At 38.3% G+C, this 15,805-nt stretch overlaps 1 protein-coding gene across 1 annotated transcript in view; it reads right to left on the bottom strand.

The window, feature by feature from the left end:
* LOC118202547 (protein O-mannosyl-transferase Tmtc3-like) overlaps positions 1-15,805 on the bottom strand; it is a 707,071-nt gene that overhangs the window by 11,681 nt on the left and 679,585 nt on the right. The window contains exons 17-19 of the mRNA XM_085824627.1: positions 13,554-13,640; positions 11,068-11,141; positions 8,047-8,167 (exon numbers count right to left, since the gene is read on the bottom strand). Of these exons, the coding sequence (XP_085680753.1) occupies positions 8,047-8,167; positions 11,068-11,141; positions 13,554-13,640 (282 nt within the window). The remainder of the gene's footprint in view (positions 1-8,046; positions 8,168-11,067; positions 11,142-13,553; positions 13,641-15,805) is intronic.

The following is a 15,805-nucleotide window of genomic DNA, read 5'->3' on the forward strand; positions in this document are numbered from 1 at the left end:
TTCGAATCGCAACTCGGAGCCGTTCCGCAGATATTCGAGAAAAACGAATTTGGCTCTCGGCCAAATCCCTAAAACAGGGAAAACGGGTGAAAGAAAGTGCAAAACGTAAAGAAACGTGGGGGAAAAAGCAGTTTTTAATTAATATCTCGGCTAATTAAAGTCGCACGAAGATGCCGATGGTCAGTCCGGCGAGCCACGGGCATTCTGAATCCAACGGTACCTTCCGCTAAGCTCTACACCCAGCCGTTCCCGAGGAGATGATGTTACAAACACACAAACAGACAGAGGCACACAGATTTTAATAGTATAGACTAGCGGGCAAGCCCGCCAGCTGAGCGGGCTGAAGCCCGCTTATCATTGTTCGTTTTTAAAAGATATCCTATGTTAAATTTGGCCGGTATTGAAAAGTTGAACCGAACTACCATTTTTTAGCGGCATTCCGCGGGCTTCCCCCGCTTTTTTCACCTATGCATCCAGAAGTTACCGCATACACTATACATATGCGGAAAATCACGAAAACACCCATGCTTCCAGCCCTTTCGCGGGTATTCGAAATTTGGACCGAAATACCAGTGTTCAGCGCTTTTGGGCGGGAGCCCGCCCAAAACAGTGTTCACGTGTGCATGCAAAAGATACTGCGTACACCGTACACATGCGTAAAATCACGAAAACACCCCTCCAGCCAGCCCGCTGCCGATTCGAAAGTTGGACCGAAATACAATTTTTCAGCGATTTTGCGCGTGCTGTGCGCGCTTTATTCACGTATGCATGCTGAAGATGGTGCATAAACGATACACATGCGTAAAATCACGAAAACAAACATGGAGCCTGCCTGTTCGCCGGTATTCGAAAGTTGGACCGAATTACCAGTGTTATGTGGCTTTGCGCGGGCTCTGCCCGCTTTATTCACATATACACCCAGAAGATACTCCATACACTATACACATGCGTAAAATCACGAAAACACCCATGGAGCCAGCCAGTTCGTCGGGATTCGAAATTACCGCATTACCAGAACCGCATTACCAGTATTCTGTGCCCGCTTTATTCACGTATGCATCCATGAGATACTTTATAAACGATACACATGCGAACAATCACGAAAACACCCATGCAGCCAGCCCGCTCGCCGAGATTCGAAAGTTTGAGCGAACTACCAGCGTTCAGCGGTTTTACCCGGTATCCGCGCGCTGTATTCACGTATGCATCCAAATTTTATATACAGTACCCCGGAATTCGAAAGTAGGACCGAAATACCAGTGTTCAGCGATTTTGTGGACCGGGCTGCGCCCGCTTTATACACATAAGCATGGAGAGGATACTGCATAAACGATACACATGAGTTAAAGCAAGAAAACACCCGGGGAGCCAGCTGGTTCGCCGACACCGAAAGTTGGATCGAACTACCAGCGTTAAGAGGTTTTGAGCAGGCTGCGCCCACTTTTATCACATATGCATCCAGAAATCACTTTATACACTATACACATGCGGAAAATCAGGAAAACACCCATGCAGCCAGCCCGCTCGCAGAGATTCGAATGTTTGACCGAACTACCAGTGTTCAGCGGTTTTACCCGGTTTCCGCGCGCTGTATTCACGTATGCGACCAAATTTTATGTACAGTACCCCGGAATTCGAAAGTTGGACCGAACTACCAGTGTTCTGTAGTTTTGCGCGGGCTGCTCCCGCTTTATTCAAGTATGCATGCAGAAGATACCTCATACACGTTACACATGCGAAAAATCCCGAAAACACACATTGAGCCAACACGGTCGCTTGGATTCGAAAGTTGGACCGAACTACCAGTAATCAGAGGTTTTGAGCGAATTTCGGCCGCTTTATTCACTTATGCATCCAGAAGATGCTGCGTACACGAGGCACATGCGTAAAATCACGCAAACACCCATGGACCCAGCCCGTTCGCCGGGATTCGAAATTAGGACCGAACTACCAGAGTTCAGCTTTATTCATTTATGCATCCAGAAGACACTGCATACACAACAGATATGCGTAAAATCACAAAAAACATGAGTGTAGCCTGCCTGCTCACCGGGATTCGAAAGTTACCGTATACCATCTCAAAGGAGCAAAGAAAAATCTTTAATCTAAAAAAAAAAAAAAAAAGTGTGAATTTAATTTTTATTGGTGCGAACTTATTTAAAATATCATTTGCATTAAAAGATAATATCTAAATTAAGTGCACGTATCTAATAACATAAAAAAATATATTATTCCAAAAAATCAAATTTATTATTAAAAAAATAACAACATATTTTTAAAAAATAGCTTTTTCAGATTTTTTAATTAATATCCCAGCTGATTAAAGTTGTACAACTTCAAGAACGTCATCATTTAAATTTAATGTAATATAATAACTTTTATTCAATATCAATAAAAGAATTAACGTGACAATCATCCTAACCTGAAATTTAAAAAAAATTGTGAAAAGCAGCTGTTTATTTAAAATGCCTACATTAACGAAATATTTTTAAAATACAGTTAGGTAACATGCAATCGCGTGCTTTATTCAACTTTAGAATATAACCTTGATTTGTATCTGCGGCGATTCAAGAAACTGTTGCAATCGGAAAAATGAGCCCGAAAATTAGCGTTTTCACAGTTTTTAATTAATATCTCAGCTGATGAACGTCCTACGAAGATGAGAATGGTATCGTTGGATTCGTAGAATTTTTTGGAATCCGCAGACACCTGCCTCGAATTCCAACTCAGCGCCGTTCCATAGATATTTAAGAAAAAAGAAATTGACACGTGACATTTCGCCAGCACAAATCTCGAGCGGAAGCAATTGTCATCCCCCCGGCGCTTTCGAAAAAGCAATTTTATCTCAGCTAATTCCGAGACGGTTGCCACTCCGAAAAATGAAATAAAGTTTTCGCAGTTTTTAATTAATAACTCCGCCGATTATTGTCGTACGAAGATGGGACCGGTATCGATGGATTCGTTGATTTTTTTTCGAATACGGGGATATGCGTTTCGAATCGCAACTCGGAGCCGTTCCGCAGATATTCGAGAAAAACGAATTTGGCACTCGGCCAAATCCCTAAAATAGGGGAAACCCGTGAAAGAAAGTGCAAAACGTAGGGAAATGTAGGGAGAAAATCAGTTTTTAATTAATATCTCGGCTAATTAAAGTCGCACGAAGATGCCGATGGTCAATCCGGCGAGCCACGGGCATTCTGAATCCAACGGTACCTTCCGCTAAGCTCTACACCCAGCCGTTCCCGAGGAGATGATGTTACAAACACACAAACAGACAGAGGCACACAGATTTTAATAGTATAGACTAGCGGGCAAGCCCGCCAGCTGAGCGGGCTGAAGCCCGCTTATCATTGTTCGTTTTTAAAAGATATCCTATGTTAAATTTGGCCGGTATTGAAAAGTTGAACGGAACTACTATTTTTTAGCGGCATTCCGCGGGCTTCCCCCGCTTTTTTCACCTATGCCTCCAGAAGTTACCGCATACACTATACATATGCGGAAAATCACGAGAACACCCATGCTTCCAGCCCTTTCGCGGGTATTCGAAATTTGGACCGAAATACCAGTGTTCAACGCTTTTGGGCGGGAGCCCGCCCAAAACAGTGTTCACGTGTGCATGCAAAAGATACTGCGTACACCGTACACATGCGTAAAATCACGAAAACACCCCTCCAGCCAGCCCGCTGCCGATTCGAAAGTTGGACTGAAATACAATTTTTCAGCGATTTTGCGCGTGCTGTGCCCGCTTTATTCACGTATGCATGCTGAAAATGGTGCATAAACGATACAAATGCGTAAAATCACGAAAACACCCATGGAGCCAGCCAGTTCGTCGGGATTCGAAATTACCGCATTACCAGAACCGCATTACCAGTATTCTGTGCCCGCTTTATTCACGTATGCATCCATGAGATACTTTATAAACGATACACATGCGAACAATCACGAAAACACCCATGCAGCCAGCCCGCTCGCCGAGATTCGATAGTTTGAGCGAACTACCAGTGTTCAGCGGTTTTACCCGGTATCCGCGCGCTGTATTCACGTATGCATCCAAATTTTATATACAGTACCCCGGAATTCGAAAGTAGGACCGAAATATCAGTGTTCAGCGATTTTGTGGAGCGGGCTGCGCCCGCTTTATACACATAAGCATGGAGAGGATACTGCATAAACGATACACATGAGTTAAAGCAAGAAAACACCCGGGGAGCCAGCTCGTTCGCCGACACCGAAAGTTGGATCGAACTACCAGCGTTAAGAGGTTTTGAGCAGGCTGCGCTCACTTTTATCACATATGCATCCAGAAATCACTTTATACACTATACACATGCGGAAAATCAGGAAAACACTCATGCAGCCAGCCCGCTCGCAGAGATTCGAATGTTTGACCGAACTACCAGTGTTCAGCGGTTTTACCCGGTATCCGCGCGCTGTATTCACGTATGCGACCAAATTTTATGTACAGTACCCCGGAATTCGAAAGTTGGACCGAACTACCAGTGTTGTGTAGTTTTGCGCGGGCTGCTCCCGCTTTATTCAAGTATGCATGCAGAAGATACCGCATACACGTTACACATGCGAAAAATCCCGAAAACACACATTGAGCCAACACGGTCGCTTGGATTCGAAAGTTGGACCGAACTACCAGTAATCAGAGGTTTTGAGCGAATTTCGGCCGCTTTATTCACTTATGCATCCAGAAGATGCTGCGTACACGAGGCACATGAGTAAAATCACGCAAACACCCATGGACCCAGCCCGTTCGCCGGGATTCGAAATTAGGACCGAACTACCAGAGTTCAGCTTTATTCATTTATGCATCCAGAAGACACTGCATACACAACAGATATGCGTAAAATCACAAAAAACATGAGTGTAGCCTGCCTGCTCACCGGGATTCGAAAGTTACCGTATACCATCTCAAAGGAGCAAAGAAAAATCTTTAATCTAAAAAAAAAAAAAAAAAGTGTGAATTTAATTTTTATTGGTGCGAACTTATTTAAAATATCATTTGCATTAAAAGATAATATCTAAATTAAGTGCACGTATCTAATAACATAAAAAAATATATTATTCCAAAAAATCAAATTTATTATTAAAAAAATAACAACATATTTTTAAAAAATAGCTTTTTCAGATTTTTTAATTAATATCCCAGCTGATTAAAGTTGTACAACTTCAAGAACGTCATCATTTAAATTTAATGTAATATAATAACTTTTATTCAATATCAATAAAAGAATTAACGTGACAATCATCCTAACCTGAAATTAAAAAAAAATTGTGAAAAGCAGCTGTTTATTTAAAATGCCTACATTAACGAAATATTTTTAAAATACAGTTAGGTAACATGCAATCGCGTGCTTTATTCAACTTTAGAATATAACCTTGATTTGTATCTGCGGCGATTCAAGAAACTGTTGCAATCGGAAAAATGAGCCCGAAAATTAGCGTTTTCACAGTTTTTAATTAATATCTCAGCTGATTAACGTCCTACGAAGATGAGACATTGGATTCGTAGAATTTTTTGGAATCCGCAGACACCTGCCTCGAATTCCAACTCAGCGCCGTTCCATAGATATTTAAGAAAAAAGAAATTGACACGTGACCTTTCGCCAGCACAAATCTCGAGCGGAAGCAATTGTCATCCCCCCGGCGCTTTCGAAAAAGCAATTTTATCTCAGCTAATTCCGAGACGGTTGCCACTCCGAAAAATGAAATAACGTTTTCGCAGTTTTTAATTAATAACTCCGCCGATTATTGTCGTACGAAGATGGGACCGGTATCGATGGATTCGTTGATTTTTTTCGAATACGGGGATATGCGTTTCGAATCGCAACTCGGAGCCGTTCCGCAGATATTCGAGAAAAACGAATTTGGCACTCGGCCAAATCCCTAAAATAGGGGAAACCCGTGAAAGAAAGTGCAAAACGTAGGGAAATGTAGGGAGAAAATCAGTTTTTAATTAATATCTCGGCTAATTAAAGTCGCACGAAGATGCCGATGGTCAATATGGCGAGCCACGGGAATTCTGAATCCAACGGTACCTTCCGCTAAGCTCTACACCCAGCCGTTCTTGAGAAGATGATGTTACAAACACACAAACAGACAGAGGCACACAGATTTTAATAGTATAGAATTCTTCTGATTTCTGTTTTCTTTCACAAGGCTAGAAGATAATTCTTCAACACTCCTTAATAAATTTGTGTTCCCAAACAGACATAGCATGAAAGACGAAGCATGGAAAAAAGTCATGACAAGGCAAAATCATGAAAAAAAGTTATGCTAAAGCTATAGTTTAAAAAGACAATGATGATAAGGCAATGATGATAAGGCTATTATTTATTCCTAAAATTCCTAAAGGCTATTATTAAATCTTCCTTAAAAATTCTAAAGTACAGAAAAACATAAAACACCAAATGCTGTTAAAAATGATTAAAAAATTATTTTTTACAACGAAAATTAAAGTTTCCTCACAAAAACAAGCAATCCGGCCAAGGGCAGGGAGACAGCTTTTTCGGGTGCATAGAATTGAGAGTTTACTTTTGATGCCACGCGGCAAAAAGACACTGTGGGTGGAGCAGAAACTAACTCAAGTCATTCTTCTACTAAGAATTTTCAAATGTAAGCAAATGGCGGTTTTGTTAGGCTTAGTGGCACTTAAACAACTTTTAAATTGTTCATAATTCTACAATATTGCATGCAGATTAAATAAAAGCCTTAACCGCAACATATGAACAACATAATTCAGTCTCTTTTAAAGAAAAAAAATGCTCTATTTACCAGCATATGAAAAAAACACGAAGGTCACTGAGGCAGTGTATAGACATACTTTTGGTGCGGCCGATTGCAATCAAAAAGAGAGGTGAAGAACTGCATGTTATAGCAGTCCCATATAGAACGGTTACATTCTACGGTTACTGGTTTTACGCGACATACATACTTTAACGAAATACCTAACCGCGGTAAGATAGCTTATCCGCAAAGCTGGTTTACGGTTACCACAAAATAGTAAGGGAAGGCAGGTTTGGCATATCTGACAAGAAATCGCCTATTTGGCAATACTGGGCGGCAAAATTGGCGATATACCATAGACGGATGGAGGAGCTTCTAGAACGAATTCTTACAGGCTTGGACTAGAATGTTCTCGAAGGCAACCCAAAAGCTATATAAACCCTCCCTGCACGCGGACTAGCAATGAGTGAGTGTCTCGTAGTCTAGCAGTGAGTTATCTTCAGTCTAGTGTTGATTTGCTCGTCGAAATATCTCGAGTTTAGAGAGTGAATTGTCGAGTCTATCGAGTGTATCGTCGAGTCTATCAAATGTATCGTCGAGTGCATCGCGAGTTGCAGAGCGCAGAGTCTCCAGAGTACGTTCCGAGAACAACCGTACAGAGTCGGGACCTGTACTCTGGTGCTTTGCCGTGAAGCTGTCTTCAGCGTTTTAGCCTGAAGGCAGCGTTCCTGATTGCTTCAGCGTGTTTACAGAAGTTTTTCGACGACCTTACATGTGATTTTTGAGCTGTCCTGAGTAATAATGGCTAAATAAATTGTGTCCGATTCTTCATCAAGTGCTGTCGTCATCACTCCGAGTCCACGAACCAGTACGGAAACGCAATATTATTTTCGTACGTCTCTACGAACAGATGACACGAAACAAATCGCCACTGAATCCATTTTAAATGCATTTTACGATCCGTTTTGCAAAAATGAGTCCTCTAATTTGTGTGTGCTTACAGAAGTCAAGCAAAAAACATCGTTCAAATAGAGACCGGCTAATGTGGATATTTTCGTTGAAGTACAATACCTTAAAATTTTCGCTATTACAATACTTCCTTTATGTTGTACAAGGAAATAAAAAGTAAGTGCATTATTCTTCTGGAGCTAGAGGATCACCTATTTATGCAGAATTTCCATATACGTATCCAATAGTTCAACTTGAACAACTACTTCACACAGTTTTTAAATTTTACTCACTTTTCTTGAATACTGTTCCTCTGAAAAGACATGCAAGACAACAGCAACTGATCAAACAAACACTTACTAAAAGAGCTTTTCGAAAACATCTTTCAGCACTTTGGAAATCCTTGCTCTCCAGCGCCATCAGACCCAAGCTTATATACACTCTTTCTGTTTCTTTTCCCCTGTCGATGATTCTTTCTAATCTGAAAAGGACACTGACAATAGAAAATGTTCATCATAGCAACTATTAAATTAGAAATTGCAAAAATTACCGCTTATAGTTTTAATCCTTTTATAATTAGCGGTTGGTTATTCTGTGAATGCATTTTGCTACGAACATTATTTACGAAAAATATCTAAATATAAAAGAAAATAATGAAGACACAATAACACGCAGAACAAATACTAATTCAGAAGTCAAACAACAAAAATTATAATAAATTTGATTTAAATAAAGTTCTTTCAACAATGAATTCTATTGATCCTGCTATTCAGTTCACTTTTGTACTTGAGACTTGCAATTCTCTTCCGTTTCTCGACATTCTGGTCACACGTAACACATACAACTTCAGTACTACGGTTTACCGTAAACCTTCATCGGTTTACCTTCCACCACACTTTAAATCATGTCACCCGACTAAACAAAAGTTAGCTTCATTTTATTCCTATTTTTTTCCGTGCTCTTCAAGTTTGCTCCTCCAAACTAGCCCTTGATGAAGAACTAAATTATTTAAAAGCAATAGCTATTGACAGAAGATTTTCACCCAACATTATTAATTAAGCAGTTACAAAATTCTCATCTCAACACACTAAAAGGCACACTCTTGTTTTAGCAGATTATAAAAATTCTGTTGTCATTCCCTTCTTTCCATCAATTAGCTATAAAATTGCACATATTTTGCAGAAATTTAACTTTCGGGTGGTTTATTCTCCCATCAATAAAATTCCGAATTCCATACTCAAGGACCCTTTTCCGGATATGAATTCCTGGGGTATTTATAGGATTCCTTGCCATTGTGCTTTAATTTACATTGGCCAAACTAAGAGAGCCTTAAAATTTCGCGTCAAAGAACAACGTGTTCAAAAACGTGTTCAAAAATCAATTGATCAATGTTATGAACAATTTGTACGTGGAGATGAACCGCCACACAAGCGGAATAGGTATCTGCGAGCTGATGTGAGAATTAAAGTAATAGTTGAAGATTTTGAAAATCGAGAAATAATGGAATACCTGAAAGGTGTGGCGCATAACTTTGCAATGGATTAGTATAATAACAGTTTTGTGATGTAATCTTATTTATCTCTAATCTTATTTATGTGTAATCTTATTTATCTGTAATCTCATTTATCTGTAATTATATTTGTCTGCAATATAATATAACTACTTTGTAGTCATATGTATATTTACCATTTGTGTATTTTGCCTTTTTGATGCTGTTTTGTGAAATAAATAAATAAAAAAAAACCTCCCTCATGTCTCAGGGCCTTGACGTTGGCGAGGGGGCTTCTTACTAATTTGGGACACAAACAAAAATCTAGAACACTTTCACACCTATACACACATATATTTATTTCAAATATGCATGCAAACAATCGCTAATTCAATAAATAAAAATCAGCCATATTACTTATTTTTCATGTTACTTCATATTTATATTAAAAATAAATACAAATACGAAAAAAGAATATGGCGTCGAACTCCCCCGGCGTCGAAACGTTGGCGTCGAACCGTCGGCGTCGAAACGACCTGCTTCGTTTTAGACAGCATCTCATATAAACGTTCTCAATTTACAGTTTGGGCTTCTAACCGGTTCTTAATTCAAAACGGCAATATCTAAGAATTATACGTAAATACTCATACAAACAAAAAAGAGATTTTAAATTTGAGAATATCTACTTTTCAACTAAAGAATAATTTACAGCGAAATAAATGTTAATTTCATGTTTCGAAGTGTCTGTTGAAGATTATCATTCATCCATCTACCATGGCTATCTCCTTCCTGAAAATTATTTCTATACATTTAATGGGCATTTAAACCTAAAAGCATTACGACATTATAAGCAACTGAATCGAAAAATCGTAGAACCTTTTCAAACCTGCTCTGTTCAATACGATTATAAAAAAAAAATCTCCTCGCAGTGGTAACGGTCCATGCAATTTTCCGAAGTTTTACTCAAGTAGCGGCAATATGCACTTCCAGGAAAGTGCTCCTAGAACTTGCTCACGCTGTTCCCCACCTTATTAGTAGGTTCAATATTAGTGAAACCTAACGTGCAGGTTGTTCGAAGTCAATTAAGACCCTCCAGGCTCTCATCTAATCCGATTTTAAGCGCATAATTTGGCCCCCACCTGCACATGCGAGAAAGAACCGCCTTCGCTAATGGCTCTGATTCGATTAATTCCCCGCTCAGTAATTCGCTTAAGATTATGGAACTGTTTGGGAATGTATTCACACAGCAGCGGATGTCCCAAACAAAACTAAGTATGCGTTTTCGTCCGAGCGTTCGGGGTTCAGATTACGCAAAATGTGGAACTACCTGCATAACATCCGACACCATGGTTAAACTGCATTCAATTTCACGTTTCATCTTAAACGAGCTCCTGATCTTTAACTTTCAATGTGTAACAAACAAGAAGGTGTCTCAATGTATTATTTTGATGTTTTCATGAGTATATATATTGCAGCTGAGGATGGTGGTTCAGTAAAACCATCGAAACTACTCCTGTGAAAATTTTGAAAATTAACGCTGATTTTTGTTTTTACTTCTGAATTAGTACTTATTCGGCGTGTTATTGTGTCTTAATTACATATTACTGTCGATATAAATCAAATTGTTCAGGTGCATTAAAGCAATATTGCAAAGTGCAAAGCGATAAATACAAACAAATCATTCTGCTAGTTATACCGACGCAAGTTTGCAAAACATCTGACTGTTGAATAAAATCCTGATGTTCTGAGTAATATCTCGTACTGATTCCACGCTTTCTTTACACTTTTTTAAAGAACAGAAGCTATCAAATTTAACAATACAAGAAACAGAAGAGTTAGATTACATATAAAAATTCAAGTAGATATTCGTGCACTATTTCTATAATTCTTACCTGTCTCTTGCCAAGTTCCTGTGCCTAGACATACCAGATTCGTGAATTAGAACGGCAGAGAATTCCAGAGACTTCTGTAAAAGAATTTAAGTTTTAATATTTAAAATAAATATTTTTCTCATTCGTGGAGAATAAACTGGATAAAACAAAATAAATAAAATGATATTTTTAAATGCATCCTGTAAAAATACTAAATCAATTAAAAAACATGGAAAATACGTCGTATATTGTGATCAGCAAGTCAGTTAATATTTTCAAATTATTATCCTCGGTGGGCGATGGGTAGCTACCTATTTTAATTCTTTATTCTTACTAAAATTATGTACATATTGCGATGAAATTTGTATTATTTTACTGCCACTGCTTTTGCATTTTTTCAGATGCTGCTGTTTTTGATGACGTAGAGACGGCAGGTAGATCGGGAAGATAACCAACTTTACATGAAGTGTGGTGGTCCGGAATTCAGATGCAAAGGTAGAGGAGGTCTCAACACGGTAAAAGTGCCATTCTGGATGCAAAAACAATAAATTTGCAACAAAATGATTTTTTTGCTCGCGCCACTAGGATGCGCTCGTTTATACTTCCTTGTACGAAGTAAAAAGGAAGTACAGTAAGACCCCGCTTAACGCTGTTTCGTTTAGCGCTGTTTTATTTCAACCCGGGGATTCCACGAAATCGCTCGCAGCATACGGGGATTCCCCGAAATATTATGCAGCGATAGGTTTCAAATACATATCCGAAAGAGTGTACTTGTATTTCTTGTTTGGTGCGGTATTGTACAGACATATTTTGAAGGGGTAAATGTGGAAGATGTCGAAGAAATAATTCAAGAAGCAGCGGCTAGTCTTTCTAATGATGAGCTCAAGGAATTAACTGAACAAGAAGAAAACAAAAATCTTGACAGCAGTGATTCAGAAGAAGAGCAAAAAGAACTTTCGATGGCGTTTGTAAAAAGGAGTTTCTCTACGATAACTGAAATAATGGATCAATTCATTGAAAATGATCCGAATTTTGACAAGAGCTCCAAAGTAAGGCGTGGTGTTAGAGATGCTCTATCCGTTTATGAAGAACTTTTAAGAGAACAAAGCACAAGAAAAAGGCAAACAACATTAGATGCTTTTGTCACAAAAAGGCAGAACACTGAAAACGCGGAAGGCTAACTAAATATGACTGACTTAGAATTTTATTTGTTTTTTTTTTAAGAATATTCGTTTTGTTATTTATATTTTGTTTTTATTTTTGCAAGAAATAATAATGTGGTATTAATTTGGGCTTTAAGAAATAAATGTTTGGTTTTATTTTTATTAAAAAAACATACTTTTTAAATTTAATACCTAACCAATTTCCTAGCCATCTTTCCCTAACCCCAATATTTACATGTAAAGATACCTCGTTTATCGCTGTTTCGCATTACGCTCTACTTTGATGGAACGTATCCCCCGCGTTAAGCGGGGTTTTACTGTATTGTAATCGCGAAAAGCTTCAGGCAGCATATTTCAACGAAAATATCCACTTTGACCGCTTTCGAATGAAATTTAACAATGTTTTTGCGTGATATATGTACGTAAGGACAGAATAAAAGACTCTTTTCATCCAAAAAAAACTAAAAAACTGCTTTAAAATGAATTCTGAAGAGAATTTTTCGTGGCGTCTGTACGAACGTATGTACGTACGTATCTCTCATAACTCAAAAATGAGTAGCCTCAGAACGTTGAAATTTTGTATATAAGGCTACTATAACATGTAGATGTGCACCACGTATTTTGGTTTCAATCGGTTGCGCCAAACGTATATAAATATATTTATAAATATATCCACTTTAACTGGACTCTGGAAAGATGTTCGGGAGAAATGGGTTAGAATACCTCTTCTGCCACTTCAAAAGCCATTATTATCCTGGAAATTGCGGTGTCGAAAGATAGTTCAGAATAAGGGATGTCAAATAGAACATTTAAAACACAAGAATTTTATGTAATTTAGTTTTATGAATACAATATACATCATCTAAAAAATGTGTGAACAGCCTGTGTATTATGTATGTCATTTCCAACTCCTGTATACTGTCGTGTTCTCTAATGCTTTTAGGATATATTTACTAACTATTTATTGCCAATGTGAATTTTATTTCCCAGTGAGGGCTACTTGAATGTCGATCCCCGTTTGGAGCTCAAGGCAGATTCCAATTTCCAGTCTCTGTGTCAATCTAGACACCCAGAAATAAATGTCAATTGAGAGAAAAAAAATGGCAGTTAACGGGTTAAAATTAATTACAAAACGAAATATTTAATGAACTCAAAATACACCGAGTTCTTACACAAAATCAGACTAATGCTGCATATCAAAAGAAGCTGTTTGAGTAAATAAACCGTACTTAAAACCAGCAGCCACTTCAAATACGATAATGAAACATTTTACCGCTATGAAAAGCATTAGATGAAAATTACAACTACTCGACAAACGTTTATACTTCCAGAAGGGACAGTTACCTCATGATCTGGTTCAATATCCAAAGCCTTGTTGAAGAGTTCGAGTGCTTCCACATTTCTTCCTTGATCCATCAACACGACACCTAGCTGCAAAAGATACATTAAAATACTTACTTCGCTTATTTATACAATATTGCATGTTAAATACATAGAACGAACAGAAAATTAAACTAGCCTTTCATGATAACAGAAAAATACCAAATGAGTAATAGCAACTTACAGGAAATATGAAAAATTAACTCTGTCTATAAATAAAACGCTATTCAAAAGTGTAAATTAAGTTTTTAGTTAGATCAGAATAATGTACCGCAAAATGAGATCGTTTGCGGTCCTGAAACGCATATATTTGCGATTATCTTTGGAACTAATAGTTCGATTTAGATGCGGTTTGCACCGTTAGATTCCTTTTCAAACGGCAAAACTTGATTCGAACCGCAAAAACTAAATTTCGGCCGAAATTTTCTTGAGATTTTCTTGTGAACTACGACTCCGCGACTGAACCACGGTTTGCAGTTTTAGAGCGCCCAAGCGAAGCTCTATTTTTTTCACGTCAAAAACTTTCATTACCCCATGGTGGGTCATGGTGATGTCGATCCCCATGTTAAAGCCAAATTTCTTTTTTCGAGGATTTCTATGGATCTAGGCGATAGAAAACCAAGATTTTTTGCATGTAGTACAATACCTTTGTTACCTTTTATTTTCCGCAAGAACAGTCACTCTATTTATATTATTAGACGATTTTTATCGATCGTTTAAACTTTTCAAAAAGTCGATAAAAAGTAAAAAGTCAGAGGTTATTTAAAAACCTAAATAGCCAAAATGTTTGTCTCGAGACGTTCTACTATTTAGAAAAATATATTTTATCTTTAGCCGAATTAGAACCGAGATTGGAATTCGAAGTCGAACCCAGCATCTACCAATTAGTTAGCTGGATGTAATTGTACATGTGTATTACCGCAACCACCTTAGCTGAAGTCAACAAATTTTCAGAATGTACCAATCTCTGGCAAACATAGACATAAAAATTCTTCAAGCCACCATGCTCATAACAATTTTTCAGTCGGAACAAGATCGTCAATATGCTATGCGTTCTTGTTATTATACTACAAGTTCTAACGATTCTTACAGACAAATCATGATGTATTTAGCCTTCAATTTAAAATTTAAATTATGCGCTTGTGGAATTGGCAATCCCAGCAATGGAAAAAACTGCGGAAAAGTTTCGTCAGGAATACAGTATTTTGTCATAAAATCGCTAAAGGGAACAATGGTGAATTACGTTTGGCAGATAGTTCGGTGTGCAAAGGCGAGTTTGTGAAATTCTCTGATTTCTTTTTAAGCTCCAACCGATCGCTGCGTACATGGGAGAGAAAAACACAGCAAAATATTACAAACTGATTTCACAACACATGCAAGTGTTTTAGGTTTTAGTGCATTCTTATTTAATGAGGAAAATTTTTACTGTAAGTTTGTTTTCTTTAGATATTTTAATAACATTTGTCGACTTACGATAAATATCCATAATTTAGGAATCATTATTAAGGAAAAGTCACAAAAATCGCTAACTAATCGAACCCAATAAGTAACTTTTAACTTTTCCTCTGTAAAAAATTGCCAAATCGAGAAAAGCTTGGCTTAAAATGGATGTAATGATCTATGGCATCTCAAACCCACACACGGAGGTTTGGTTTGGTTTGTTTAATTATGGCAAAGCACACTAAGGCTATCTGCCTAAGGGGAGGGATGCCTTCGTGGAGGGCTTTCTAAGAGAAACTGACTCGTATACACGTTACACGTGAGGAAAACCACGAAAACTCCATTGCAGCCAGACCGTTCGCGGGATTCGAACTTCAGACCACTCACGGAGGAATATGGTATTTCCTTATATTTAAGGGCAGTTATACATTCGAGAAGCCTTCTTTTGGAAGATTACTTGGTGTACACTTGGGAGGAGGCTGCATGAGTCAAGCACAAACTAGATAAAAATATTTGCTTATGAACAAACTATGAGCAGTTGCAGAGTCATCAGGTTGTTTTAGAGCAGGCGACATGAAAACTGCGCAATATCCTCGCCAGGACTCGAACCTGGACCTCTCGAATAGTGCCGAGTGTGCTACTGTTACACCACTAAGGCATGCAGAAAGGAGGAAGAAAAGCCCCCTTTTAGACAGCGACTGGGAATTAGGGGAACCAATCGCCAAATCCTGGTTGTGTAGAATCATCATCCACCACCTTTTAGTTCGGGCGCCACT

Source organism: Stegodyphus dumicola, chromosome 10 (assembly GCF_044657685.1).
Source record: "Stegodyphus dumicola isolate Sdum_Otavi_A_Nest chromosome 10, ASM4465768v1".
NCBI lineage: Eukaryota > Metazoa > Arthropoda > Arachnida > Araneae > Eresidae > Stegodyphus > Stegodyphus dumicola.